This window comes from Hipposideros armiger, unplaced genomic scaffold, assembly GCF_001890085.2.
Source record: "Hipposideros armiger isolate ML-2016 unplaced genomic scaffold, ASM189008v1 scaffold_134, whole genome shotgun sequence".
Taxonomy (NCBI): domain Eukaryota; kingdom Metazoa; phylum Chordata; class Mammalia; order Chiroptera; family Hipposideridae; genus Hipposideros; species Hipposideros armiger.
Genome location: NW_017731484.1, coordinates 2,606,520 through 2,619,632, shown reverse-complemented (window position 1 = coordinate 2,619,632; position 13,113 = coordinate 2,606,520). Strand labels below are relative to the sequence as shown.

The following is a 13,113-nucleotide window of genomic DNA, read 5'->3' as shown; positions in this document are numbered from 1 at the left end:
GGGCTGAAGCACCTGTGCTCACCAGTAAAGGCTGTGTGCCAGCAAGGAGAATCATATACTGTAGGTTTCAGTTGTGACTGTCCTTCAGCTATTTGGCTCCTAATTGCTTTTCCTGATCTTCCTAAGCCGGCGTACGGTGGGAATGGAAGAACACCAACCAGAACCCTAGTGAGTCTTGAGTTAAAAGCACATTAAACCAGGACTGGAATAGTGGAATTCTGAGCTCCACCCCCACCCCCACCTTTTTCTTGCAGGAAAAATAGGAATCCTGCTTAGAAATCCCTGGGGAAATCATTCGCAGGAGCTTTTGTGAGGGGAAAGAGAGCCTCGGGGGAAGTCCGGGGGAAGGCATCTGGCCAGCACATCCAGACCCTTCCTTTCAGGAAAGGCTCAACTCCTCCAGTTGCACCAGAAGTGGGTGGGGAGGGGTGGAAGTGGGGAGAGAGGTGGTGAGGTCAGGGGTTTCTTCCCCAGCCTTCTGGCTTCTAAAACAAATCAGGACAGAGCCAGCTGAACTTATGCTGAGCCACTCATCTCAGGCCTCAGCAACATCTACAACATGCTGCATTGTTAACAGGAATGCGTGCTCCGTGTCCCTTTCTGCAGTTTTCCCCTGAGCAACTCCCCACTCCCATTCTCACTGGAGCCGGCTGGGTTTTCTTGCTGGAGAATTCCAGTGTGCTTTTGGTCGGGCCATACTCGCTGTGACCAGAATCCCGGCATACCCTCCCATGTAGCAGGGAATCCAGCAGCAGCAAAGGACTGGATAATGAGGACACATGAATCGAGACATGAACTCAAGTGGTTAACGAGGGACTGGGGACGTGACTCTAGGTTATTGGGCTTCTGTTGCAGGAGCGTCTAATGAGGTCTCCTCAAAAGGTCACGTCAAGTGTGAGGAGCAGCTGAGAAGGCCCCCAATGTAGCTCATAAGCCTCCTATGGGGCATTTTCAGGCCCTCCCCACCCCATAATCACAGACCCCAGGCTACAGCAGCAGAAATTTACAGTGCATAGTGAGGTGCTCCATGACACGGAAGGACCCTTGGAAAGAGACCATAGGAGCTCCTGACACCTCTGGCTGCCACCGGTGAGGGCATCATTCAGATCTCTTTGGCAAAGACTAAAATTCTCTCCTCTCCCAGCAACCAACCTCAATGGAGGTGCTTCAGACAAAGCCTCTTATTTTCTTGTTCTTTTGTCAAGATGATTTCCTCCAAAGCATTTAATCCATGACAATGCCCAGAGCTGTTAGAAGAAAATAAAAGCAGAACTAAGGGACCAAAAGTTCCTATCTCTAAAGTTTAAAATGAAAACAAAAGCAAGCCAGAACTGCTGGTCCACCCTAGGCCAAACACAGTGTGGGGTGGGGAGGTGTTAAAAATTAAATTTGCTTCTTTCTGGCACAACCATCAAATCTAAAACAGGGGTGACAGTTTCTGCCCAGTTCTAGAGCCAATGATTGCATTTTTCCACCATTGGAAAACTGTGCCAAGCATTGGAAAACAACTTTTCCAGCATTAGAAAACAAGTTTGGACATACTTCAATATTCCTAGTCCCTTCCCCCAGAAAAAGGCTCAGAAAAGTTGAGTGATTTGCCTGTGATCACACAGCAAATCAAGTTGCGATCGCCCCCGAGTTCATGTCTTGTTCTGAAGTCCCTACCCTGTAAACATGTGAGAAAGCTGACAGAGCTAGATGGGGGAAAAGGCCCCGCCTGTCTCCCTGTGCTTCCACTGAGCAGGCAGCAGCTCTGTTTTCTCCATTTTGCTGCCATCCTGGGTCAACGTAGCTGGGCTCGACCTTGGTGGTATGTTTTCTCGGGGGTGGGGGGAACGACTCCTTTTCTCACGCCTGCTCTTAATTCTGGTTCAGGGAAGTTCAGCATTTAATATCAAGTGTGGAGTTGTTGCTGTATCTGCCGCAACCAGAATGAAGGTGTCACCAGAAAAAGCGAGAGGTATGATATAGGGTGGAAGGGAATGGCTTCTTTAAGCCGCTTTATCTACAGAGACGGACACTGCGGCCCCCACACCACAACCAGCCCACCTTCCCTCATGAAGGCAACAGACCCAGGAAAATGAATGGAGCTGGCAGTTTCCTAGAGTTTTCACAAAAGCTAGAGCGTGAAGAGTTTCCAAGGCTGCCCCTCATGGACTCAGGGCGAGGGTCCCATCTGGTCAGGGAATCAGGGTTTGCTGGCCAGACTCAACTGAATCGACCCAGAATGAAGCTGAAGTCTGCAGCAGAAGGCTAGCCCCTACCCACATCAGCATTAAGGACATCCTTGTCCCTTTACCATCTCATTTAAAATAGGACCCACACCTTCTGTGCACACAGGGTGGGCTCAGGGGTGACAGCGGGGCAAAGCTCCTTATTACAGCCTAGCCAGCAGAGCTCATCTTTAGACAAAAGGCTAGCCCCAAACCTCTGAAAGGGGCAGCAGCAGAACCAGAGGTGGCATTCGAATAACTACTACAATTTTTTAAAGTACACACAAAGAGTTAACTATCCCCCTTCTCACCCCTCCCCAAGGAACACAAACAGGTAACACACAGGTAAGGGCACACTCACCTGCGCTCTGACTTCCTGACTCTGAGACGCTCAGGCCAAATGAGGAATGTCATTGGCTTATTCTGATGAGCTCCTTAGTGGCTGCTGCTATAGGATACAGGCTTTATTCAACATAACAGAGTCCTTTGCTCCCCTAGCAAGACCTTGCACCCCCTCTGGAGAAAATCTCTCCGAGGCATCAATTTCCAGGGTGTCTAAGTTCCTTCCGCCGGCTGACATCATGTCGCTCAAGCCGGTGGTGAGCTAGCTTGAGAAGCCTGAGCCTGCAGTCCCTGTGGCAGCTCCAGCAAAAGGTGCATTATTTATCCCAGCTGCTGTTTTAATTAATATAGAGACATATTCAATACAGCTCGATAATAGTCTCGGCAACCTCAGGCCAGGAAATAAACAACTCCCAGCTGCATGTGATAGGCTCTTTCGGGCTTCTCCTTCTAACTGCCGGCTCAGCATGTGTGCAACTTGAACCGAGGCCCCAAACCAGCCCGAGCACCAATCGGCCACCTGTCAGTTCTCCACCCTGGGGGTTGGCTCTGCAGGCAGGCAGGGATCTCCAAGCACTAGCTTAACCTCTGGCTCCACCTAACGGCAAGAAACCCACACTCCCCTTGCACAGATGGACAAACTGAGCTTCATCCAGGAAGGTCCCAAAATGAGGAAACTAAATCAGCAAAGGAAAACTAATGGTCCTCTGCTTGGCCTTCCACGCTGTCATTTTCTTCTCCTACCAGCCTACAGGAGGAAAAGTGATGTCAATTTTTTAGTTAGCGTCTCGGATTTCTCCAGCCCTTTGTCTGGGAATAGCACTTCACACACATCGTTCAAACAGTCTCAGAGATGGGTGAGTCACTAGAATGTCTGCTGAATAAAGAGGAATAAACAGAGGCCTGAAATGGAGCTGAACGACAGAGGCACAAATGGTACCTGACGTCCAGCCCAGGGTTCGGGCCCAACATCCTCTCTGACCTTTGCCTTGGCTTCCCCATCACTTGTATCCTGTGAAAGCACTTCTGCGTGGGGCGGGAAAAGCTAAGTCACCGGGTGGGCTGGCCAGGGGAGGGTCTGCGCTCACCTTTAAATCCGGAGGCTTGTTTCGGGGACCCGGGTTTGGCGCCACGGCGGCGCCCGTGTCCGAAGTTGGCCCGCTAGCCGAGTTAGCACCCGTGGCCTCCCCAGGCCGGAGGTCCGCGCCCGGCAGGTGGCAAACGGCATCTTCCAGCCCAGCTCCATCCTGCTCGCCTTGCTGTTGCTGCAGCTCATCCGATTTGCACCTCTTCATGGTGTATGTGGGTCGGCCAGGGGAATCTGTCCTTCTAAGGAGGAGACCGCACCCCCTTACACTCAGAAACGAGGCCCGGGGTCTGAGTGATTAACGAGGAAAGGAGTCGGCGGATGACAATCTCTTGAATTAAAAAATAAATCTTTTTAAAGATGGGGAAGGAAGGAGAGAGAGCAGCGGGAGCCTTGGTTACAGCTTGGAATAGTTCATTACGACCTGGGGAGCGGAGGCAGGGCACAGTCGAGGCCGGGCAGCAGGAGTCCTTGGGCAGTCATTGGAGCGGGAGGAGGAGGACGGTCCCAGGCCCCCGAACTTTCTGCTTCAGGGCATGGGCAGAGCGGGGGAGCTGGGCGGCACAGCGCATCCCTCCGGGTTGGCCGGGCTTTGGGCGAGGCAGGGCAGGGGGCAGCCGGCCGGGCAGGTCCTCCGCGGCCGCCCTTGGCGCCGGCTGCGGCCCCCGGCCCTGCCCCCGGCCCCAGCCCCGCATGGGCCGGTCACGGAGTCCGCGGCGCGCTCGGTCCCCTGGCTCCCCGCCCTCGCCCGGCTCCCTGCGCCCGGCTCCCCACCGGCGCGCAGCCTGCTGCAAAGCCGCGGCCGCGGCCCCAGCCAGCGGCGAGCGCAACCTAACACGCCCGTAAGGGGAAGGCGAGGCAAGAAGGGAGTGACAACGGCAATGGGCCAATGGGAAGCCTAGAGGGCCGAGGGGGCGTCGCGCGGCCACGTTTTAGGGTTGGTTGCACCGTGCGAGCCCCCAGGAGAGGTCTGGAGGGCTCTGCTGCTGCGTGTTTACACTGCGGAGAGCGGCTTCCGAGTTGAGGCGGGGGCGGCGGGCCACCCCGACCGGTCTCAGCAGATGCCGGAGGGACCCTCCCAGTAAAGGCTCTCTCGGGGTTCCCCCCCCTCGTTTTATTTGGTGGGGAGGGGGCGCAGTAGGGATGCTTTATCATCACTGCTTTTTTGCGCTAACTTTGCACTTTATATTATATATATCCCTTCAATGAGGAAGACCCCGATCCCTCCTAGGAAACTTGGTCTGAAACACAAACCTATGCAGCGCTGCAAATGCAAAGGGGGTAGGTGTTCTTCTGCCCCATCCCTTCCTCCCCCACCTTAAGTAACTCCAATATGAATCTTAGCTTGATGCTCAGAAATGACCAAGTAATATACTTGAACACAATAATGTGTGCGAAAGTTCCTTGCAAACTGTGAAACAGCTTTTAAATAAGAAAGGGTATTAAATGGCAGGAGATTCAGACATATGAAAGAGAAGGAAAAGAATGCAATCTCTTTTTCCCCCGTAAACCTCAGCCAAAGTGCACGGAGTAATCTGGAGGCAGAAGAGAACAAATACTGGGATTAGCAAAATATGGGGCCTAATAATAACAACAACCCCATCTGAGTGCCTACTGTATGCTTATTGTGGATAGGAGTTTTTGCCCATCCAGCTGCCTAAAGCAGTGGATCTCAAAGCATGGTCCTGGGACCAGCAACATCTGCATCACCTGGAAACTTGATAGAAATGCAAATTATCAGACACCAGCCAGACCTGTAGAATCAGAAATAGCAGACCCAGAAATCTGTTTTAACAAGTGCTCCAGGCGATTCTGACACAAGCTAACATTTGAGAACCATCGTTCTAGACTGTAGTGAAGGAGCCATTGAGTCTGTGTCACGGTGATGAGCTCTACAGCATTTTACGGTTTACCAATCCCTTTTACACCCATCGTGCTATTCTAGCCTCACTTCAGTCCTACTAGTCTGTGAGTTTCCTGACTCTGTTCTGTCTTTTTCCCATTCCAACCACTCATTTTGATGTGTATCCTAGAAGAGCCTAAATTGTTAAGCGTTTACTTCTGTCAAGCAGCTACTTTCTAAACAAGGCAGCTCCATTTTTAGAAGATATGAATTTAGGGTGGGCTGAAAATGTAGAACCACCACCCACATCCACTACACAGTATCAGGCACAATGTGGAAACACAGGATAGGAGCCTTTAGCATTTTCAATGGTGAGGGAAAGGCAGAGTGCCTTGAAGAATGAGGCAGAACTAGACAGAACCAGTGGGGGCAGATTCCCAGGTTGCAAGACGTCAAGCAGAGGAATCTACAGCCTGACTGGCCCTGAGAAGTACAGGGGCCCCACAGACTCCAGGCAAGTCTTGGGTATCAAGCAATGGCCAGCAAATGGTGAGCACGTGTGAACGCATGTTCATGGCCTGCCTCTAAACTGAAAAAGTGGAGGGAGTCAGTGTGAGCTTTAAGGAAGTGGAGAACACTATAATTTTGACTTATACCTCATTTCTATACTAGGCTGAAGTTGGCCTTAAGTTTGATTTTTATATTATCATACATACATAGCGTGATGGTCAAATTTCCTATTTGTGGCCATATTTAGCAAGGTATAATGCAGGTCAATCAAATGTCTGTGGTGTGTTTCATGAAATCAGGTAATACTTTACATTCCATTTTGGAGAGGCAGACTCTGTGGCCAGATTGCTTAGGGACAAATCCTGGCTCTGCTCTCTCCACTGACCATGTAATTGGAGGCAAGTTGTCTAACCTCTTTATGGCCAAGATTGCTTATTTGGAAGTGGGAATACTGACAATACCTTCCTTAGAGGGTTCTGAGTAACATATGTAAATACTTAGACATTGCCTGGCACAGAATGAAGGCCATACCTATAATCAGACTTGTCATCCAGTTTCAAAAGCGTCACACATTCCACTCCAATGGTTCATCCTTGGGAATTCATTTAAATGTATTTCACCCACTATTGACTTTCCCTGAGTGTCATATTATAGAACAAATACTCTATTGACAAGGAATTTGGGTGGGAAGTATATAGAGTTTGAAGCTGATGGCAAATTTTCATTAGCCATAGTAAATCCTCGAGTACCTAAGATAAATAGAATCTGAAAGTACTTTGGTTGAAATTTTGTTTAAAGGATCAGATCATTCTATTGTTTTAGGCTTCTTTGGAAAACTATAGGCACATACTATGTTTTGATGTTCAAGATAAGACCAAAATTTGCAGATTTACAATGCAAGAGATTACACTTGGTATGTATGAGGAGGATTTTCCATTCTGCTTTGGCACCACTAGTTAATTACAAATAACATGGTGTAGTAGGAAGAACACTGGTCTTGGTGGTAGAAATCCATGTTAAGAATTAGGGTTCTGTCATTCCCTGTGTGTTCTTGGGCAACCAAATCACTCAACTTCTCATCCTTGGTTTTCTCATCTATAAATGGGGACTAATATTACATATCCTCACATGGTTATTGTAAGGATTAAACTAGATAATGCACGCGAAAATGCTTGACACATAGTGCATGTGCTCAGTACACTTGAATGAAACAAAAATAATTAACTTGTCCAAGCCCCAGGTCTGCCACATGAGAAAGGTAGAGTTATCCCACTAAACCTTTTTGTGAAAGAAATCCCAGTTAGGCTAGTGAAAGGGGGCACTCCTGGTAGTATCAAATTTGTTAAACGTGTAAGTTGTATAAACAAGGAAGATAGAGATCAAGGTTGTGGAACCCTATTCCCTTGTCAACAGCCAGTTCATTTAGCTTGATAAACTGACTAAGTTTTAATAATAGAAGATAAGTTGCCAAGATCAACAGGTAAGCATGGAGTAGGTTTGGAGTTGTTATTGTTGTTGTTTTGTAAAAGCAATTAAGTCTGAGAAATAAAAGCTTTCTTTTTGCCAATAGTAAGAGGCTTGTAAATTATCCAAGAAAATTGTTTCCTATTCTGTAGAAATTGTTAAAAAAACAAACATTTTAAACATCAAATGGGTAGGTAGCTTTCAAAAAACTATTTTAACATACTAAGTAGAGTGCTTTCCTTAGAAGGTGAAAGCACTCTAGAGAGACTAGATATAATAATTTTGATCACTGTATTTTGTTACCAACATCATTACAAATACTCCTTTGTTAATGTAATTTTCCTCCCTTTCTTTTGGAGATTTCCACTTCCACTCAATGCTCTCCTTAAAAGAAACTGGGTTCTGCTGGATTAGGAGGAATAAACTATGCAAATAGTCATCAGGGAGATTGGCTAGATTGTTGATGATGTCACAATCCCACCACCTAAATACAGGCTTTTTATTGGCTATTGTAAGAGGCAGGCAGGACTGGGAGGGCTCTGCTTCACTCCTGAGTTGGAGAAAGCTCTGAGACTAAACAAATTTTATCCTGTTTTTTGCTTAAAATGTACTCAGAATCATTTCTCAAGATATTACAGTTTTCCATGTTACTCCATATGCTATCACTTGGACATATTTCCATTTTAAATGACTATCATTCTATCAAGTGAATATATCACAGTTTATGTAACCTCTATCCACCTTATTTTTAGATAATTGTTTGAATTTTTTTAACCAGAAATAAAACTGTAATTACTATTTTTATTTAGAAATTGTATATATTACTCCTCCACAGCATAGAACCTCTGATACCTGTCCATATTTTAAAGGACTAAACAAACCAAACAGAGTGCCCTTCTTGTGACCATTTCTCTCACAACATCCCTAAGACATGCGTGGGAGACCCCAGTGTCTATCTGATTCCTGGATTGGCGAATCTCCTATTTGCAGTACAAAAAGCTGGAAGTTCCTGCTTCTCATCAGGTAGGATGCATATTCCTCATTCTGCGTGCTTGTTCCTCCTTGGTAAAGGGAGAAAAGTCACAATAATCATGACAGTGAACAGAGGAGGTTTGTAAGGCATAAACTTAAACCCTGATTGTACTGCTCTGTGTGAGAGTCTGGGATTGGTAAAATGGCTGCTTTGTGTCCTTTCCCATCTCCATAGGGAATCCTTACAAACCTCAGGACAATCTGTTACTTGAAGCTGAAAATGCTGGCCCTTAAAAAAAAAAAATTAGAAAAAATAGGAAAGAATGAAAATAGCTTTGCTCAGAGGGAATCAGTTGTTTATTATTTTACCTCTGAAGATAAATATCAATGGCAGCTCCATCTATTATTCTATATGGTACTTTTAGATATAATAAAAGCAAGAAGCTACCATTTAAAGAGAACCACAGGTGTTAAGCATTTCCCCACAACAACTCTACATAGGCAGGTGTTATTCCCACTCTACAAAAGAGGAAACAGGCTCTGAAAGATTATAGCACTTTCATATAGGCCTGAGATCTGCACTGTGCTCTGACTCCAACCCTAAAAGCCTAATATCTCACCTTTCATGACGGTAATTCTGACCCACTCTTGTGATAAAGAATTCTGTCAATGAGCGTTAGTCTACAGTTAAATGTACCTACATTCATTCAAATATATTCATGAAACACATATCACATACAAAAGCTTTACAAGATGCCTGTGGAAGGTAGAGAACAATAAAAGACATTGGTCCCTGCCTTTGGATTTTAAAATGTCCAGTTGGGGAAATGAGACAAATGAAATATAGAACAACAACCCAAGATTGAAATGGTAATGTCTGTCAACATGCTGAGAGGGAGATAATTAATTACCACAGTCCAGAGGAGAGAGACTTCTGTCATCTCATTAAGATGACTCCAAGGAAGAAGCATTTTACACACTTGCATGCATATCATGATTGTTAAAAGGATAAAATGTTGCCTTAGGATAATTCTGAAGCCTTTAAGTAGGTAAGAACTATATAAATCATCTTGAATATAGAATCGTTCAGTATTTGGATCTCTTTAATTTTACATCTTCATGTTACAGAGATTTTATGATGTATTAGTGATGGGAAAAACATTTTTTTTTTTAAGATTTTTATTGGGGAATTGGGGGGATGGGAACAGACAAGTTGCTGTCATTTTTTTTTTGTTCTTCAGTCTAGTTGTGGAGGACGTTGCTTCACTGGCCCAAGTTGGCACCATCATTGCGCTCTTCCCGGGCAAGGCAGATCAGTCGCCGGCTTCTGGACAGCAGCTCATGGCGGCTGCTGGCTACACACGGTAGCCCATGGCAACCCATTGCCACAGGGGCTTCAGCCTACACCGTCGCCGATGACTCATGGCAGCCCAGCTCCAGGTTGAGCTGTTGTTCAGCATCTTAGCTGTGGAGGGCAGTGTCACTGGCCCTCATATGTGGGATCCAAACCGGGGTCTCTGGCATCCCAAGCCAGTTCTTAACCATCGCGCCACTCGGCCGGCCCGGAAAAACATTTTTTCATTTTATTCTCTGAGATCATGGGACAGTGTTTCTCAAAGTATGGTTCATGGGCCACCAACAGCATAAATCACCTTGAAGTTTAGGTAGATAATGCAGGTTCCCAGGTCCCACCCCAAACTGATGGAAATGATTTCTCAAGTATCCTAGGTGATTCTTATGCACATTGACATTTGAGAAACACTACATAGGGATAGGGGAAGACTTGGTTGATCACACTTATTGATAGATTTGTGAATTAATAATATCTCCTATTTATTGAGCACTTACTGTATGCCTGGCCCACACTCACGTTTAGCTTGTAAAACAAACTTAGTAGGTAAGTATCGTAACCTCCATTTTACAGTAGAAGAAACTGAGGTTCAAAGAGAATAAAAACTTGCCTGAGGTCACCTGGTTAGAAACAGCTAGTCAAACCAGTTCTGCTTGCCTTCAATGTCTATACTTTTCCCACAATGCCTACTGCAGTTTTGCCTAGGAATGGAGTGCCTATTATGTGCAATATAACTTCAATCTAAGCCTTTCACTACCCGCAGATGGTACTCTTGCCGTGTAGGATAACTCAGATTCAGAGATATTAATATATATCTCAAACTTACCTTCTACCAGTTGGAACAGAGCTTTCTTATTCTAGTATGGCTTTTCCTCACTTTTACTTCCTCCTGCCAGTTCCTAGAAACTTTTTCAGCTCTGACTGTTGGGACTTCCTTTCTTTGGTATAATTTATCCTGATCGTTTTGCACCTACTTTGAAATGGCAAACCATGAGTTGAAGTCTAGATTTCCTTTCTAACAGCTATCACAACTTTTCTGAACACAGAATGAGAGCTACAGTCTGAATCAAGAGGGAAATGTCAGTTGCTTTGAAAAACCTTCTGCTGATCTTGTGACTAAAAAGAGAAAAAGACAACTTAATCAAGGAAGTCTCTCCTGGGAAGGGGAATCACACTATCCCATGTGAGATCTCATTCTGGAGTATGCATACTTGTAAACCATTTTCAGAGAGCCTCATATGGCCTGGGGCATACCCAAGCAGGGAGAGAGACAAAGGGCTATTTTCACTGGCGAATCCACCCAGGCTTGCCTAGTACCTCTCACAGTGTGCTGGTGAAAGAAGATAGTAGTCTCTTTGAAGATGCAATGACAGTACAATTCAGTAATATATAGCTAAAGCCATATAAATGTCTGTACCCTTCACCCAGTAATACACTCCTGGGCACTATCCTGGGAAATAATTCAGAAGAAAACAAGCAACAACACAACAAGAAAAAATCTTCATAACAAAAATCTGACACAACCTTTATGCCCAAGAATAGTGAATGAATGAGTAACAGTGGCATAACAATACAGTGGAATGTTATGTTGCTATTAAGAGAAATACATACAATAAGTATATAGAAACACAAAAAGCCTTCTTTAAATAATGTAAAATAAAAACATTAGAATGCAAAACCGCATTGAGCTACAAGTAGAATAAGGGCTTTCAAGTCCAATGAACATGTGTTATTAGCTGTATGGATTTAGACAAATCACTTAATCTGGATCTCAATTTTCTTGTCTATAAAATAGGGATAAAAATATCCATCTTTCCAGGGTTGTAAGAATTAAAGATGATATAAATTATGTGGATAAAATCTGGATGAACCATGGATAAACGTGGGAAGGGAGTGCTAAAAATCCTAAGTTTTACACTAGAATATGGGACTATTGAAAAGTTTATTTGAAATGAATTTATTTTTAATATGTTTTAGATTTAATGCTACAATTTTTTCCATTTATTTCTCTACACCTTTAACAAATTTCATGTTCCCTATGCAGGAGATGTGTGCACATGTCATCTGGAAACTTGTCTAAATGGACCACTAAATGTCCCCCACCCCCCACCCCCCATTTTTTCCCCCCCGCTACGCCCTATTTTGAGAAAGGTCAGATCAGTGCTTCTGAGATCAGCTCTGGGAAAATGATAGAAGAAGCCCTAAACACTGACACTCTGGAAGGTAACTCAGGTAGTTTCCAGGGCCTGTTTTCCAAGCACTGAGAAGTTTATGTGAAGCTTGTTAGATAGAGCTCTCTCTCTTCTCTACGATTTGGGGATGCCGAATGTTCTCATGATCAAGATGTCTTCCATCCACCTTTGCTTCAAAAGCCTAACTCTCACTTCCATTAAACCATCTCTGTTCAGAGCTAGATTCATGAGAAAGAGGGTAGGCAGAAGTATGGTATGAAAAAAATGTTTTCTTTCAGCACACTTTGTTTCAGGCATTATGTTTGGCACATATGGATAGATACATACTAAGCCAGTTGGAATATGTTTCAGAACTCAGGCTTCAGAATCTTCCAGAAAACATCTACCAAGATAACATTGACATAGAAAAGGGTATTGGTGGGTTTTCACCTATCCATCTTACTCCATCCAGGATCAGCCCAGAGAGATAAAAATTGCAAGTTTATATGCTGGCCAGGTAAGAAAATTAACCAAAAAACGAATTCCACTGAAGCATAAGGCAACATAGTGGAGAAAGAATCAAAACCACTTAGACTTGGAAAAGCAATATCAATCTTCTAATCTTACTGATAAGAAATGAGTTGTGGCAGAACTATATTCAGAACTTCTTCAGAAAAGCTTTAGATCAGTTACTCTAAAAAATTTCTGAAAACTTTGTTGTTCTACTTGGCAGAAAAACAAAGATTATCTCTGTTAGGGGTTACACCAAATTCCTTTTAATTGATTGCTTTTCCTGCCCATGTTCTGCATCCTAACAGCCAGGGATGCCACTGATGAAATATTCAGCATTGGAATGATACTTGATGTATAATTAAATAGAATGCATTTAGCAGTTCTGTTTTTGTTTTTTTTTAAGATTTTTTTTTGGGGGGAATTGGGGGAGGGGAACAGTGTTGGGGAATCGGGGAAGGGGAACAGACAAGTTGCCGTCCCTTTGCTCCTCAGTCTAGTTGTGGAGGATGTCGCTTCACTGGCCCATGTTGGCATCATCATTGCGCTCTTCCCAGGTGAGACAGTTGCTTGCCGGCCATTGGATAGTCTCTGAAGGCAGCTCACGAAAGCTCACACCCGCTGCCGGCCAACCCCACTGCAGCCCACGC

At 44.9% G+C, this 13,113-nt stretch overlaps 1 protein-coding gene across 2 annotated transcripts in view; it reads right to left on the bottom strand.

Annotated features, from left to right (window-relative positions):
* Nucleotides 1-4,467, bottom strand: part of TMCC2 (transmembrane and coiled-coil domain family 2) — a 35,319-nt gene extending 30,852 nt beyond the window's left edge. Inside the window, exon 1 of one of the 2 annotated variants that reach the window (XM_019649709.1) lies at nucleotides 3,644-4,467. In XM_019649709.1, the coding sequence (XP_019505254.1) occupies nucleotides 3,644-3,850 (207 nt within the window). In that variant the 5' untranslated portion in view covers nucleotides 3,851-4,467. Of the gene's footprint in view, nucleotides 1-2,574; nucleotides 3,427-3,643 lie in introns of those variants that run through there. The other variant, XM_019649710.1, reaches the window with a different exon arrangement.
* Nucleotides 4,468-13,113: the final 8,646 nt, after the last annotated feature.